Source organism: Leptomonas pyrrhocoris, assembly GCF_001293395.1.
Source record: "Leptomonas pyrrhocoris isolate H10 chromosome Unknown, whole genome shotgun sequence".
Lineage (NCBI taxonomy): Eukaryota > Euglenozoa > Kinetoplastea > Trypanosomatida > Trypanosomatidae > Leptomonas > Leptomonas pyrrhocoris.
The window spans coordinates 288,691-302,926 of NW_015438387.1; the positions used below are offsets into that span (position 1 = coordinate 288,691).

General features: G+C 61.1%; 2 protein-coding genes across 2 annotated transcripts; both read right to left on the bottom strand.

Moving 5' to 3' along the window:
* ABB37_09444 (putative mitotubule-associated protein Gb4) lies at positions 1 to 11,760 on the bottom strand (the record flags this gene model as incomplete). Its single annotated transcript, XM_015808912.1, has 1 exon — positions 1 to 11,760. A coding segment is annotated over exon 1 (10,726 nt), but the record flags the coding sequence as incomplete, so codon positions are not given.
* Positions 11,761 to 12,843: 1,083 nt separating this feature from the next.
* ABB37_09445 (hypothetical protein) lies at positions 12,844 to 13,911 on the bottom strand (the record flags this gene model as incomplete). The annotated part of the gene is made up of 1 exon (XM_015808913.1): positions 12,844 to 13,911. The coding sequence occupies one exon, from the start codon at positions 13,909 to 13,911 to the stop codon at positions 12,844 to 12,846; it is 1,068 nt and encodes a 355-aa protein (XP_015652626.1).
* Between the last annotated feature and the right edge of the window lie 325 nt (positions 13,912 to 14,236).

Below are 14,236 nucleotides of genomic sequence, written 5' to 3' on the forward strand. Positions count from 1 at the left end.
ACGGGCCCTCGAGGCCGCGCTTCTTGGCCGCACCGCCCTCCCCTTCATCGCGGGCACGCACGCGCGCACGGTACAGCTCCATCAGCTCCGGGAAGTCGTGGTCCGCCACCCTCGTGCCGATCTCGTCGTCCTCGTAGTCGCAGTTCCGCACCTTGTAGTCCATGATCAGACTGCCCAGGCTCGCCTTCACAACCTCCACGTCCTGCGGCGACACGTGCAACGCGTCCGCCACGCCCTTCTTGAAGGCGCTGTTCGCGTCCTCCGGGCCGCCCTCCAGCACGATGTCCCAGTCGTCGCCCTCAAACACGCGCTGCATCGCACCGGACTCGCGGTCGCCACGGCCACCGAAGCCGGCGCCACGGTCCTTCTCCGCCGCAGCCTCCTCCTCGGTGTGGTAGAGCTCCCACACGGCCGGGAAGGGGTACGTCTCCAGCGTCCTCTCCGCCTTTTCGGTACGGATCCCCGCGGCGCTCACGTTGTAGTGCACCTTCATGCCCTCGTCGTCGGCGCCGATGGACTCCACCTCCACGTCGGCCGGCTCCACCTCGAGCGCCGCCGCCGTGTCCTGGCGGAAGGCTTCTGCCACGCCCGCCTCGTCCGAATTGATGACTGCTGCCCAATGGGGGCCCTCGAAGTGCTTTTGCCCTTGTGCGACGGCCGCCTCGTGCTCCTCGTATAGGGCCCACACACGCGGGAATTCGTAGCGGCTGAGATCCTCCTGCAGCATCTCGTCATCCTGCAGGGGCGAGTGGCGCACGACGATGACCAGCGTCACGCCCGTCGCCTCTACCGTGGGCCTCGCGTCCTGCACGTCCTTCTCCTCCAGCGCGAGTGCGTCGGCCGTGTCCAGGCGAACCGCGGTCACCACGTCGGCCTCCTTGTCCTCCATCACATCGCCCCACCCCTCGCCCTCGAAGAAGATGGTGTGCTCCGTCGTCACAAGATCGTTGGGGTCGTAGGGGCGTATCTCATACAGAGCCCACAGCTCCTCGAAGGGGTGTTCGCGCAGGGCAGTCTGGATCGTGTCGTAGTCCTGCGCGAGGGGGTGTGTCACGCGGGCACCGAGGACCATTCCATCGTCCGTCTTCTCCATGTCGATGTCCCTGATATCCTCCGGCTGCACGCCGATGGCGTCGGCCACGCCCTTCGCAAAGGCCTCTCGCACCTCGTCCTCCTTCTTCCCCCAGGTGTAGTCCCAGTCCACGCCCTCGAAGCCGCAGTCCTGCAGCGTCGTGCTAGACGGGCCCTCGAGGCCGCGCTTCTTGGCCGCACCGCCCTCCCCTTCATCGCGGGCACGCACGCGCGCACGGTACAGCTCCATCAGCTCCGGGAAGTCGTGGTCCGCCACCCTCGTGCCGATCTCGTCGTCCTCGTAGTCGCAGTTCCGCACCTTGTAGTCCATGATCAGACTGCCCAGGCTCGCCTTCACAACCTCCACGTCCTGCGGCGACACGTGCAACGCGTCCGCCACGCCCTTCTTGAAGGCGCTGTTCGCGTCCTCCGGGCCGCCCTCCAGCACGATGTCCCAGTCGTCGCCCTCAAACACGCGCTGCATCGCACCGGACTCGCGGTCGCCACGGCCACCGAAGCCGGCGCCACGGTCCTTCTCCGCCGCAGCCTCCTCCTCGGTGTGGTAGAGCTCCCACACGGCCGGGAAGGGGTACGTCTCCAGCGTCCTCTCCGCCTTTTCGGTACGGATCCCCGCGGCGCTCACGTTGTAGTGCACCTTCATGCCCTCGTCGTCGGCGCCGATGGACTCCACCTCCACGTCGGCCGGCTCCACCTCGAGCGCCGCCGCCGTGTCCTGGCGGAAGGCTTCTGCCACGCCCGCCTCGTCCGAATTGATGACTGCTGCCCAATGGGGGCCCTCGAAGTGCTTTTGCCCTTGTGCGACGGCCGCCTCGTGCTCCTCGTATAGGGCCCACACACGCGGGAATTCGTAGCGGCTGAGATCCTCCTGCAGCATCTCGTCATCCTGCAGGGGCGAGTGGCGCACGACGATGACCAGCGTCACGCCCGTCGCCTCTACCGTGGGCCTCGCGTCCTGCACGTCCTTCTCCTCCAGCGCGAGTGCGTCGGCCGTGTCCAGGCGAACCGCGGTCACCACGTCGGCCTCCTTGTCCTCCATCACATCGCCCCACCCCTCGCCCTCGAAGAAGATGGTGTGCTCCGTCGTCACAAGATCGTTGGGGTCGTAGGGGCGTATCTCATACAGAGCCCACAGCTCCTCGAAGGGGTGTTCGCGCAGGGCAGTCTGGATCGTGTCGTAGTCCTGCGCGAGGGGGTGTGTCACGCGGGCACCGAGGACCATTCCATCGTCCGTCTTCTCCATGTCGATGTCCCTGATATCCTCCGGCTGCACGCCGATGGCGTCGGCCACGCCCTTCGCAAAGGCCTCTCGCACCTCGTCCTCCTTCTTCCCCCAGGTGTAGTCCCAGTCCACGCCCTCGAAGCCGCAGTCCTGCAGCGTCGTGCTAGTCGGGGCGGCGTCCTTGTTGTTCTCCTCCTCCTGGTAGAGCTCCCACACCGACGGGTAGGGGTGATCCTGAACGCTGGAGTCCGCCTTCGCCTTCTCCGTCTCACCGACCGCGGTCGGAGCAGAGAAGGTGATGCGCAGCTCCTCCGGCGAGGCCGTCACTCCCGTCACCTCCACCTCCTCTGGCGTCACACCAGGCAGCGCATCGGCAGAGTCCTTCCGGAACGCCTCCTTCAGCTCGTCCGGGCAGTTGTTCGCCACCGGCTCCCACGCCGTGCCGGGGAAGGTCTTCTCGTAGTCCGCCATCACCTTCTCGTCCTCCATCGCGTAGCACTTCCACACCTCCGGGTAGGCGTACGACTCACTGCGCTGCTCAATCTCCTCCTCCTTGAACCACTCGCCAAGCAGCGTGTACTCCACCGTCAGCCCCGCATCCGCCGTCGTCTCGGTGTCCTTCACGTCGATGAAGCGCGGGGGCAGGTTCAGCATGTTGCTCGTGTCAATGCGGAACGCATTGAGGACCTCCGATGAATGCGCCTCCATCTTCTGCGGCCACAGCGCACCTGGGAAGTTCTTGCACATGCTGTTGCTCTCTACCGAAGACTCGTACAAGGCCCAGACGTGCTCGTACTCGTAGCGGCCGAGTTCCTCCTGGAGGAGGTCGTTGTCCTGCAGCGGCGAGTGGCGGACCTTAATGCGCGTAATCAGCCCGGATTCCGTCGCCGTGTTCTTCACCTCCATGACGTCCTCGTTCTCTATGTTGAGGGCGGCTGCAGTGTCCTCGACCACGGCGCGACGCAGCGCCTCGCCCTGCATCTCGCACACCACGTCCCACGCGTCGCCCTCGAAGGTGAGCTCGTGCAGCGTAACCACCTTCTCGTCTTCGTCGTAGGGGCGGGTGCAGTACAGGGCCCACATCTCCTCGTAGGGGTACTTCCGCAGCTCCTCCTGCAGCTCGTCGCGGCTGCGGTTTGCGTTGTGGGTTACCTGGCACGTGATGACGATGCCGTCCGCGGCCGGCTCAATCCTCAGGTCGTTCACGTCCGACGCGGGCACCGTGATGCCGTTACCGGTGGCTGTCTTGAAGGTGCGCTCCAGCTCTTCGCGGTTGTGCTGGACTACGTAGTCCCAGTCGTCGCCTTCGAAACCGATGTCGTGCTCCGTCGTCACCTTGTCCTCGTCGGTGTAGGGATGGGCGCCGTAGAGCCCCCACACACGCTCGTATGGGCACTTCTTCAGCTGCTGGTCCACCTCCTCCTCCGTCTCCGCCTCCGGGTGCTCGACGTCGAACTCCGCCAACATCTGCGTGTCGTTCGTCATGCGGATGTTCTGAATCTGCTCCGGCGCACAGCCAAGCTGCTCAGCCGAGTCAGCGGCAAAAGCCTCGCAAATGGCGTCCTCGTTCGTCTTCAGGGCGTAGGGCCAGTCCTCGCCGTCGAAGCCCACCTGATGCTGCGTCGTCTTCGTCGGGCCCTCGAGGCCGCGCTTCTTGGCCGCACCGCCCTCCCCTTCATCGCGGGCACGCACGCGCGCACGGTACAGCTCCATCAGCTCCGGGAAGTCGTGGTCCGCCACCCTCGTGCCGATCTCGTCGTCCTCGTAGTCGCAGTTCCGCACCTTGTAGTCCATGATCAGACTGCCCAGGCTCGCCTTCACAACCTCCACGTCCTGCGGCGACACGTGCAACGCGTCCGCCACGCCCTTCTTGAAGGCGCTGTTCGCGTCCTCCGGGCCGCCCTCCAGCACGATGTCCCAGTCGTCGCCCTCAAACACGCGCTGCATCGCACCGGACTCGCGGTCGCCACGGCCACCGAAGCCGGCGCCACGGTCCTTCTCCGCCTGGCTCTCCTCGTACAGGTTCCAAAGGCGCGGGTAATCGTAGTGGTGCACACGCTCCCTCTCCGCCGCCTGCGCCTCCTCATCCGCGGCCTCCTCAATAGGACGAAGGCAGTACTGCACGTGCAGCCCGGAGTCGTCCGCGGTAGCCTGATACAGCTCCACGGCGTCCAGCGGGATGTCGACGGCGTTGGCCGTGTCCTGGCGGAAGGCGTCCGCCACCTCGTCCGGCTTCGCATCAAGCACGCCCTCCCAGCCCTCACCCTCGAAATCGCGCTGGTCAGCCGCCTCACCGCCGTAGAGACGCCACACGCTCGGGTAGGGGCACTGCCGGGCTGCCTTCTCCATCTCGTCGTCCTGCAGGCTCGAGCCATGCACGACGTACGTCACGGTGAGGCCGTCCTCGTCTGTGGCGGTCATCTCCATCACCTCCACCTCCAGGCGCGAGACGTGCATGTTCTTGGCCGTGTCCTCCGCGAAGGCGCGCTTCAGCTCGGCGTTGTGCTCCGCCTCCACTTGCGGCCAGCGCGCGCCGTCAAACTTCTTGACGAGGTCTGACGACGGGGCCACAAGCTCGTACAGCGCCCACACGCGCTCGAACGGGGAGTCCGATAGGTTCTGGTCGATCTCCTCCGCCGGCGTCGTGCGCAGGTGCTTGATGTACACCATCACGGTGAGGTTGTCGTCGAGGGCCTCCATCCGCACGTCAACGACGGCCTCTGCATCGAGCTCAGTCGCCTCGGCCGAGTCGTCCGAGATGGCACGGGCGACCTCCCATCGGCGGCGGCGCACCAAGTAGTCCCAGTGGCGGGCCTCGAAGCTGAGGGCGTGGGCGGTGGTGATCGTCTCGTCCTGGTAGAGTGCCCACACATCCGGGTAGGCGCAGTTCTCCGTCTTCTCCGTCATCGCTTCGTCGCTCAGCGGGACTGCGACTGCCTTCTCCCCGTTGACTTCCTCGTCCTCCGGAGCGGCAGCCGGTGCCGGCTGCTCCACGTCGTAGCCGATATACATGGCCTCCTCATCCGTGCGAACCGAGCGCACGACGACGTCCTCCGGGGCCACGCCGAGGGCATCAGCCGTGTCCTTCTGGAACGCCTCCGTGATCTCAGGGCGGCTGTTGTGCACGCACTCCTCCCAGTTGTCGCCAGGGAAGTCCTTGCGGTGCGCACCGGCGTCTTCGACGTCGTCGGTTTCCTCGGCGTCGCCAACAGGCATGGCGCGCTCGGCGTTGGCACCCTCCTCACCGACCTCGCCACTGCGCATGCGACGACGGTACAACCCCATCACCTCTGGGAAGTCGTCCGCGTCGATGTGCTCGCGAATCTCGTCATCATCGCCAGGCGGGTTCTTGATCTGGTACTTGAGAATGAGACTGCCGATCTCGGTGCTGATGACGGTCACGTTCTCCACTGGCACGCCAAGGACGCGGGCGGTGTCCTTCTTGAACGCCTCATTGAGCTCCTCTGGGCATCCGTCGACGAGGATGTCCCAGTCGTCGCCCTCGAAGCGGCGCTCGAGAATGCCGGACTCCGTCTCTTCGACGGGCGTGATCGGTGCGTTCTCGTAGAGCGCCCACACGCGCTCGTAGGAGGAGCGGCCCAGCTGCTCCTTGATCAGTTCCTGGTCCTGCAGTACTGGGTGCTGGACGTCCATCGTCAGCAGCAGCAGGTTGCCGTCCTTGAAACTCATCTGAATGTTCGTCACGTCGTTCGGGGTCACGTCGAGGGCCTCGGCTGTGTCGAGCGTGATCGCCTCGCGCAGCTGATCAGGCTGCGTTTCGACGACCTTGTTCCACTCGTCACCCTCGAAGCCGACCTCCTGGGTGGTCGTCTCGACCTCGGTGGGGATGTACGGGTGGTCGATGTAGAGGTCCCACACTGGCACGTAGCCGCAGTCGGCCAGGCGCTTGTCCACGTCGGCCTCGGACAACTCCTCCATGTGCTTGACGTCGAAGGTGGCGAGAAGCGAGCTGTCCGTCGCCTCCACCACCAGGTTCGTGATGTCCTCATCGCCCAGGTCCAGCGCCGCACACGTGCAGGTGCGAAAGGCCTTCTCGAGGGCCTCGCGGTTCGCCGACGTGACGTAGCCCCAGTCGTCGCCGTCGAAGCCGACCTGGTGCGAGGTGGTGACCAACCCCTCGTTCGGGTCGTCCTCGTAGAGGGCCCACGTCTCTTCGTATGCGTAGCGGCTCAGCTGCTCCTGAATGAGATCATTGTCTTGGAATATGTGGTGCGTCACCGTCGTCTTCACCATTAGCGACTTCTCCACGTAGTCGATAGAGTCGATCGCCACGTCCTCCTCCTCCGTCTCGAGCGCGATGGCGGTGTCGCGCCGGAAGCACTCCTTCAGCTCCGTGCGGCGGCTGGCGAGCACGGCGGCCCAGCCCGTGCCCTCAAACCCAATCTCGTGCGACGTCTGCATCGTCTCGTCGGGCCTCCACGGGTGGTAGCCGTAGAGTTCCCACACCGGCTCGTAGGGGCAGGCAGCGAGCTCCTTGTTGACGTCCTCCTCGCTGAGTTCAGCAGAGTGCCGCAGCTGGAAGTCCACGATGAGACTGCCAAGGGAGTACTTGGCATCCAACACGTCCTCCGCGCGCAAGGAGAAGAGCTCCGCGGTGCAGTACACGAAGGCGGACTCCAACTCTGGTAGCTTGTCCTCAACGACGTAGCCCCAGTCGTCGCCGTCGAAGCCGACCTGGTGCGACGTGACCACCCAGCCCTTCTCGTTCTCCTCCTCGTACAAGGCCCACGTCTTAGGGTAGCCGTAGGATGCGCACATCGCCTCCAACTCCTCGTTCTCGCATTGCTCATTCGACACGTTGTAGCGCACTGCGAGGCCCGCAGGCGTGGCGCGGACGGAGCGAACGTCGACGTCCTCCTCCTTCGCGTTGAGGCAGCTCGCGACGTCGCGCTGGAAGGCCTTCTTCACCTCTGGCTCTCGCTCCGTCACAACGTCCTCCCACGCGTCGCCAGGGAAGGTCTTCTCGTGCTTGCCGACCTCATCCTCGGACGGGTAGAGCTCCCACACGTTCGGGTAGGCGTAGTCCTTCACGACTTCCTCCGCCTCCGCAGCATCCGCCGGGCAGTCGACGACTCTGTAGTCCACCTCCAACGTTAAGTCCTCATTACCCATCTTCGTCACTTCCACCTGCTCGGGGTCCACGCCGAGGGCATCGGCCGTGTCCTGCTGGAAAGCGTGCTCGAGCTTCTTGCGGTCCTTGGCCAGCACGCTCGACCACTCCTCACCCTCGAAGGTCTTCGTCGGCATGCTGTCCAGGTCGTTGCCGGCCGCCTGCTTCTTCTTCTTGCCGCCACCCTCTTCGCCCTCGTCGCCGCCCCGCACGCGAGCGCGGTAGAGTGTCATCAACTCCGGGAAGTCGTCCTCATCGACACGGCGCTTGATTTCATCGTCGTCGTCGGCAGGGTCGACAATTTGGTACTTCACCACGAGACTGCCGATCTCAGTGCTGATGACGCGCACGTTCTTCGACGGCACACCAAGCGTGCGGGCGGTGTCTTTCTTGAAAGCGCCGTTGATCTCCTCGGGGCAGCCCTCGACGAGAATGTCCCAGTCGTCGCCCTCGAAGCGGCGCTCGAGAATGGCAGACTCGCGGTCGCCAGCTCCGCCGAGGCCGCGCGCGGCGTCCTTGTCCTTGTCCTTGTCCTTGTTCTCCTCGTACAGGGACCATGTCGTGGGGTACTTCGACGCCTTGGCGGCCTTCCGCATCGCGTGCGCCGACTCCCCCTCCTTGCGAGCGATGCTGTACTCTACCGTCATGCCCTTCTTGCTCGATTTCACGTCGTGCACGACGATGCGTTGCGGGTCCACCGCGGTGGCGGCGGCGACATCGTCCGCGAAGGCCTGGCGCACCTGCTCCGGCACGGCTGCGTTGACCGCCTCCCAGGCCTCGCCGTCGAAGCGCTGCGATAGGTTCGTCGTACCCTCCGCCTCCTCGGCGACCACCTGCTGGTACAGCGCCCACACCTCTGGGTAGGGGTACTCGCGCGTGTCCTCGCGCACCTCCTCGGCACGGCCCTGCAAATCGCCGACGTTGTAGGAAACGAGCAGGCGGTCCTGATCGGTGTCGACGGAGCGCGGGTCGACCTGGCCGGGCGCGGACTTCACTGCGTTCGCCGTGTCCGTGCAGAACGCCTCCGACACCTCCGGCCGGGCCGCCTGCAGCACCGTTTCCCAGTGCTCGCCGTCGAAGGCCTTCTGGTACTCGGCGCCGACGGCCTCGGCGACCAGGCGGTCATACAAGGCCCACGTCTTGGGGTAGCCGTAGTCCTCGGCCTTCTGGTCGACCTCGTCGTCGTCGAGGGGGCAGCCGCTTACCGTGTAGGGAACCGTGAGGCCGCCCTCGTAGCGCACCTCCCCGGCCTTCACATTGCGCGACGAGATGCCGAGGGCCTTGGCGGTGTCCTCGGCAAAGGCGGCGCCGATGGCCTCCCTGTTGTCCTCCATGATGTCAGCCCAGCGCTCACCGCGGAAGCGTACCTGGTGCGTCGGGCTTGCCTCATCGAGACCCGTCAGTTGCTGGTACAGCGCCCACACCTCCGGGTAGGCGTAGGCGTCGACCTGCTCCTGCACCTGGTCCGGGTCGCGCGACTTATCGGCCATGGAGTAATCGACGGTGAGACCCTCGCCCTCCTCGACGCGGATGTCCTGCACCTCGATGTCGTCCCGCTTCGCCCCGGTGGCGGTGCTCGTGTCCATCAGGAACGCCTGCTCGATCTCCTGGCGGTGCGCGGGTGCGATGTAGGCCCAGCGGTCGCCACCAAACTTCATCTGGTGCTCCGGAAACTCCTCCTCTTCGGCCTCTTCTTCAGCCTCGGCCTCCCCGTCGTCCTCGTAGAGCGAGAGCACCTTCGGGTACCCGCACGCGTCCACGCGGCTCTGCATCTCCTCGGTGGAGCGGCTGCCGTCGTGCTGCGCCGTGAAGTCGACAATGAGGCTGCCAATGGTCAGGTCCTCGATGGAGATGTAGTACTCTGGCACCTCCAGGCACTCGGCAGACTCCTCGGCGAAGGCGGCCTCAATGGCGTCGCGCTTGCGCTCGAGTAGGCGCTGCCAGTTCTCGCCCTCAAACTTGCGCTGCAGCTCCGCCTTGGCCGTGTTGGCCGGCACCGCACCGCCCTCCGCCGCCTGCAGCTCGCGCTCCTTCATGATGTCCTCGTCGTTGCGCGCGGCGTTGCTGGCCTCGTTCTCGTCCTGGCGGAACATGTCGTCGTCCAAGTCGTTGTCGCCGTCGCTCATGTCGTCGACGGCGTCCTGGCGTTGCATGAGGGCCTCGTCGAGGGAGCGGATTTGCGGGTCGCTGAGGTTGTAGCCCTCCTCCTGCTCCGTCGTCGTCACGCCGTTGAAGTTGGTCACGATGTTCTTGCGCAGCACAATGATGATGCGGTCGGTCGGCTTCCAGGTAAAGAAGGCCGGCTTCAAGTACTCCTTGCCCTCGCGCGCGGCGAAGCTGTCGGCGTAGCGGTCGCCACCCCCGACGCTGCGGCGGCGAGAGCGGGAGACGGAGCTTTCGTTGTGCTGGCTGCAAATGCGTAGTTGGTCGTCGAGATCGTCCATCAGCTCCTGGTACTCGGTGATGCGCTTCTGTTGCTCGCTGATCTGCTTCAATACGTCGCGCAGTTCCTTCTGACGCGCCACCTTCTCCTTGTCCACGCGGTCCTTCTGCGATTGTGCCTCGCCACAGTCGAGCTGTGCCAGCACCCAGTAGTAGATGGGGCCGACCGCTACGCTGCCCTGCATGGCACGGTCATACCGGAAGCTCTTCTTGCTCACGCATTCCTGCAAAATGTAGTCGCGACGCTCCGGCGAAAGCTGCTGTTGGGGGTCGTAACCGGTGATGCGGCGCTTGAAGTTGAAGTCGCGCAGCACTCGCTGCATCTGCGGCCACGTGCGGGCCTCGTCCTCCGACAAGAGCAGCATGACCGCGCGAATCACCACCGATACCATCTTGGGTGGAATACGATACGACTTCAGCTCTTGCCAGTGACGATCGGAGATGCTCTCGACATCGTCGCGGGCGGCGTTACGTACCGCGTTGGACTCCTCCACGTACTGATCCGCATCAGCGATTTGTCGCATAATGGACGCACGACGGTCGCGCAGCTGCTGAGTGAGGTCTTCGGACTGTGCGATGCTCTTCTGCAAGTCCTCCTTCACCTGCGCAATGCGCTCCATGAGCTCCGCCGTCTCGGGGTTTGCCGGGGTCTCGTCCTCGTTGTAGTACTCCGTCCTTTGCTTCTCCCACAGGCGGATTTCCACGTCACGCAGGTACGGCGGCGTCTCGACAGAGCCCAGTGTCCAGTGCATCTTGCCGTCCTTCATGTGGTGCGTCATGATGGCTACGAAGTCCCCCACGTTAAGGTGCATCAGCACACGCTCGTCAACTACGGCAGCCATTGTGCTGGAGTGGTTGTGTTAGGAAGAAGAAGAAAAAAAAGACAGGAGGATAAATATCGCAGGGTGTGCGGTGCACTACAAGCCTTCCTTTCTTTCGCTTCTTCCCGTTTCTTTTACAGTACGGAAAGAGAGGTTCAAACACAAGAAGAGAAAGAGCGGTGTGTGGCGAGCTCGAGCGTTCGTCCTAAGCGTTCCGCTGAAGTCGTACAGGGCGGGAAAGGGGAAAAAGAAAAAAATAATAAACTTTGAATAGACCTTTAATAGAAGAGAGAAAACAAAAAGGAAAAAAAAAACGATGTCGGCTCAAAAAATCTATCGAACGTGGGCGGAAGAGAGAAAATGGCCTACACAAAATCGCTCTGAGAAACCGAATATATATATATATATATATATACAAAAGCCGAAGAAACACCTTTCTCTTCTATCACACGTTAAACAAATAGCGACGCGGGAATTCTTAAACAACAAATGTTAGTGAAAACAAAAAGGCAGAAGAAAGACAGCCACAGAAAACAAAAAAAAAGGGGCTGGCCTTCTTTGCTTCTTATTTTGCTTGAAGATGATATAGATGTGTAGGTATGCGGCTCTGCCACTGACGGAAGCGCCTTTTTAAAATAGAAATGGTGAAAAATGGTAAACGACTTCAGCGTATAGGTATCATAGAAAGAGAAATATCTGTTCCTTTGAGATATATTAATAGCGCCGTGCACACTACAAATATATCCACAGCAGGTAGCAGGTGATACGAATAGCAAGTTTAGAAGAGAACTTGCCAAGTAGAATGTGTATTCAACTGAATCGCAAAGAATCTTCTCTACACCGCTCGACGTTCGCGAAGAACTTGGGGAAAGATATTGGCCCAGAAAACAGCAGAAAAAAAACAAAGGGTGCGAAACTGCGAATCCGTTGCTAAAGTTTCTGTTCCTTTTACACCGACTTGAGGGTGTGTGAGTTCGTGTAACGCGACGCTTGAAGTGTAATGCACCGATAAAAAGGCTTGAACAGCGGATATATAAAAAAAGCTGTATTTCTTCTTGTGGCGTAGACGCGTTTCGAGTCAGTGAGTGTGTGTGTGTGTGGTGGAGACGGGTGTACAGACAAAAACAGTGCAGATTGCAAGGGTGCAGAAGCGATGGAAAGGGGAGTCTTTTCAGAGTGAATGCGGCGTGCAACCAATCGTTGGGAGGAGAATCAATTCGACGCACGTGAATAAGGCGCGTAGTCGCGAACAGGTCGGAAATACAATTGAACAAACGAGACCTCACAAGCACGGGGTATCGAACGCGAAGGGGTGAACTGCACATTGGGCGTAAGTACATGCACAGTGCCTCGTATTGCTTTCATGTGTTTCTTGCTTTCCATTTGCCGTGCGATGCACGAAACAGCTGTATGAACTTTTTAAAAGGGAAGAGGTTTAAAAGGAAAGAAACCAAGGCAGCCGCACTCTGCTCACACAAGCACAGCGCTTTTTATAAATTTCGCACTGAGCGTGGCCAAGGGGACGGAAAACAGAGAATCAAGTTCTCACTCTTCTCCGCGACCCTCAAACCAGCGAGCCGCAGCTGTAATGAGGAACAACTCTAGTCGACTACTTTCTGATCAGGAAGAAAGAAAGAAGAACGAAATAGATCACTAAAACACAAAAACAGTGCCATTACATCCCGTGTGTCGTTTTCATTTTCCTTGAAGGATTGACAGCGTTTATTGTCCTTTTTAATTGAACCAGTTAGAACTTTTCCGAAAGGAGTTTCTTGCAGACTCAGATCGTCGGCATTTCCACCGCGTGGGATTGGAAAAGGGGGCGGGACGGCGGGAAAACAGAAAACAGCCTTTCCTGGAGAGAGGTCGACTGGAGGGGAGAGAAAGAGAAAGGGAAAGTAGTACAACATGAAGCTTTCGATTCATATCCCGGCCAACTTTTCCTGGCGCAAGCTTTCAGAAAAGTAAAAGAAAAAACGTTGACGAAACAATCAACATAAAGAGTGTATTAAAAATAATGAAGCCGAAGCCGATTGCAGAAAAAAAAAAGAAAAGGGGGTTGAGTCAACATACGTTCCAACGGTGATTCACCGTCAACTTCAATCCCCCATCTTCACAAGCGCGTTGATGAAGCGCACTCATTCGTTTCGGTCAGGCTTCGAGGCCAAAGTCCTGCGCTGCAGCGCGCTGCGACACCTCTTCCACACTTCCGTCAAGGCACAAAGACGATGAACGAGTTCCTCATCCGCCGAACTGTTCTTCTGCGCACGGGCGATGTCTGCGCTGCTGGCAGCGCCGTTTGCATTGGCAGTCGTTGCGCGCGCGTGCGCTGCAGAGGAGAACGCCTGCCGCAGCTCGGCGGTCGACGCGAAGCAGCCCAAATCCGCCAGCACCTGCTCACAGTTCAGTACCCTCATTTTCTGTCGAGGCTTGGAATTCGCACCCGTGGCGGTATGTGCGACCTCCCATGTGCCGTAGCGTTCGTGGAGCTCCTTCTCGTACTTCGCCGGCCCGAGCAGCGCGGCTGCCACAGTCAGCACCGCGTGCAGTGTCCGCCTGTCCGCACTCCACAGCTCATGTTCCACAAAGAAGCGCTTCGTGTCTGCCACGGAGGGTCGCTGCGTCGCCGTTGCCTCCTCGGCGGCTCTCGTGACGGCGGGGGCAGCAGGGGGCAGCAGCATGCGCAACCGCACCCACACCTTCTTGAACGGTGCGATTTCACGCCGGTACGTTACAGACATGTCGGACACAATCAGACCAATCCTCCGTGATATTATTCGGTCATCGAAGCCCAGAAAGGCCGGCATATGTCGCCGCGCAAACTCAGAGATCTCCAAGTACTTGGCGTTGTTCACGTGCCCGATCTCATCGATCATCCGCAACCCACAATAAACAGGGAGGATGAGGGGCTCCGCAATGAACGGGGCAAAGGCTGGATCGCGCGGCAGCCTGCGGTACCACGGCCAGACAATCCCGCGCACGCAAGTCCCGCTCGGCGGCTTCCGTTCGGCGCCGTCCGTCGTCGCCGCATTTGACTTGGCCGCAATCAGCGCAGCAGCGTTGCGCACCGCCTGCAAGGGCACCACCGCCGTCGGAGAGTCCGCCGGTAGTGGCGCCACGCCGTAGATCATTCTGCTCACTTTGGCACGTTCGCACAGTCCCCGCCAGACGTACCGCTGGCACCGCAATAAGTGAAAGAGTGCCATTTCCTTTCACGTTATTCCTTGCGTGAGAGTCGGAGTGCATGTGCGTGTCTGAGTAAAAAAAAAGGGATTTAAAAATGAAAAAAAAGTGAAGTCGAATACGAGCTCGCTAGAAGAAAAAGCGGCAGAAAAGGTGCAGGCCGAGTTTGTTTTCCTTTCCTTCACGGATGCCAGTTCTAATGCAATAGCAACAATTATCTTTGAGAAGAGCGCGAACGCGAGCACCGAAACAGAAAAGCCATTCGTCGGCATTGAAGCGAACGGAGAGATAGAAGGAAAGAGCAGTGTTGTCGAAGAGCAGTCAGAAGGGTAACAACAGGAGTGACAA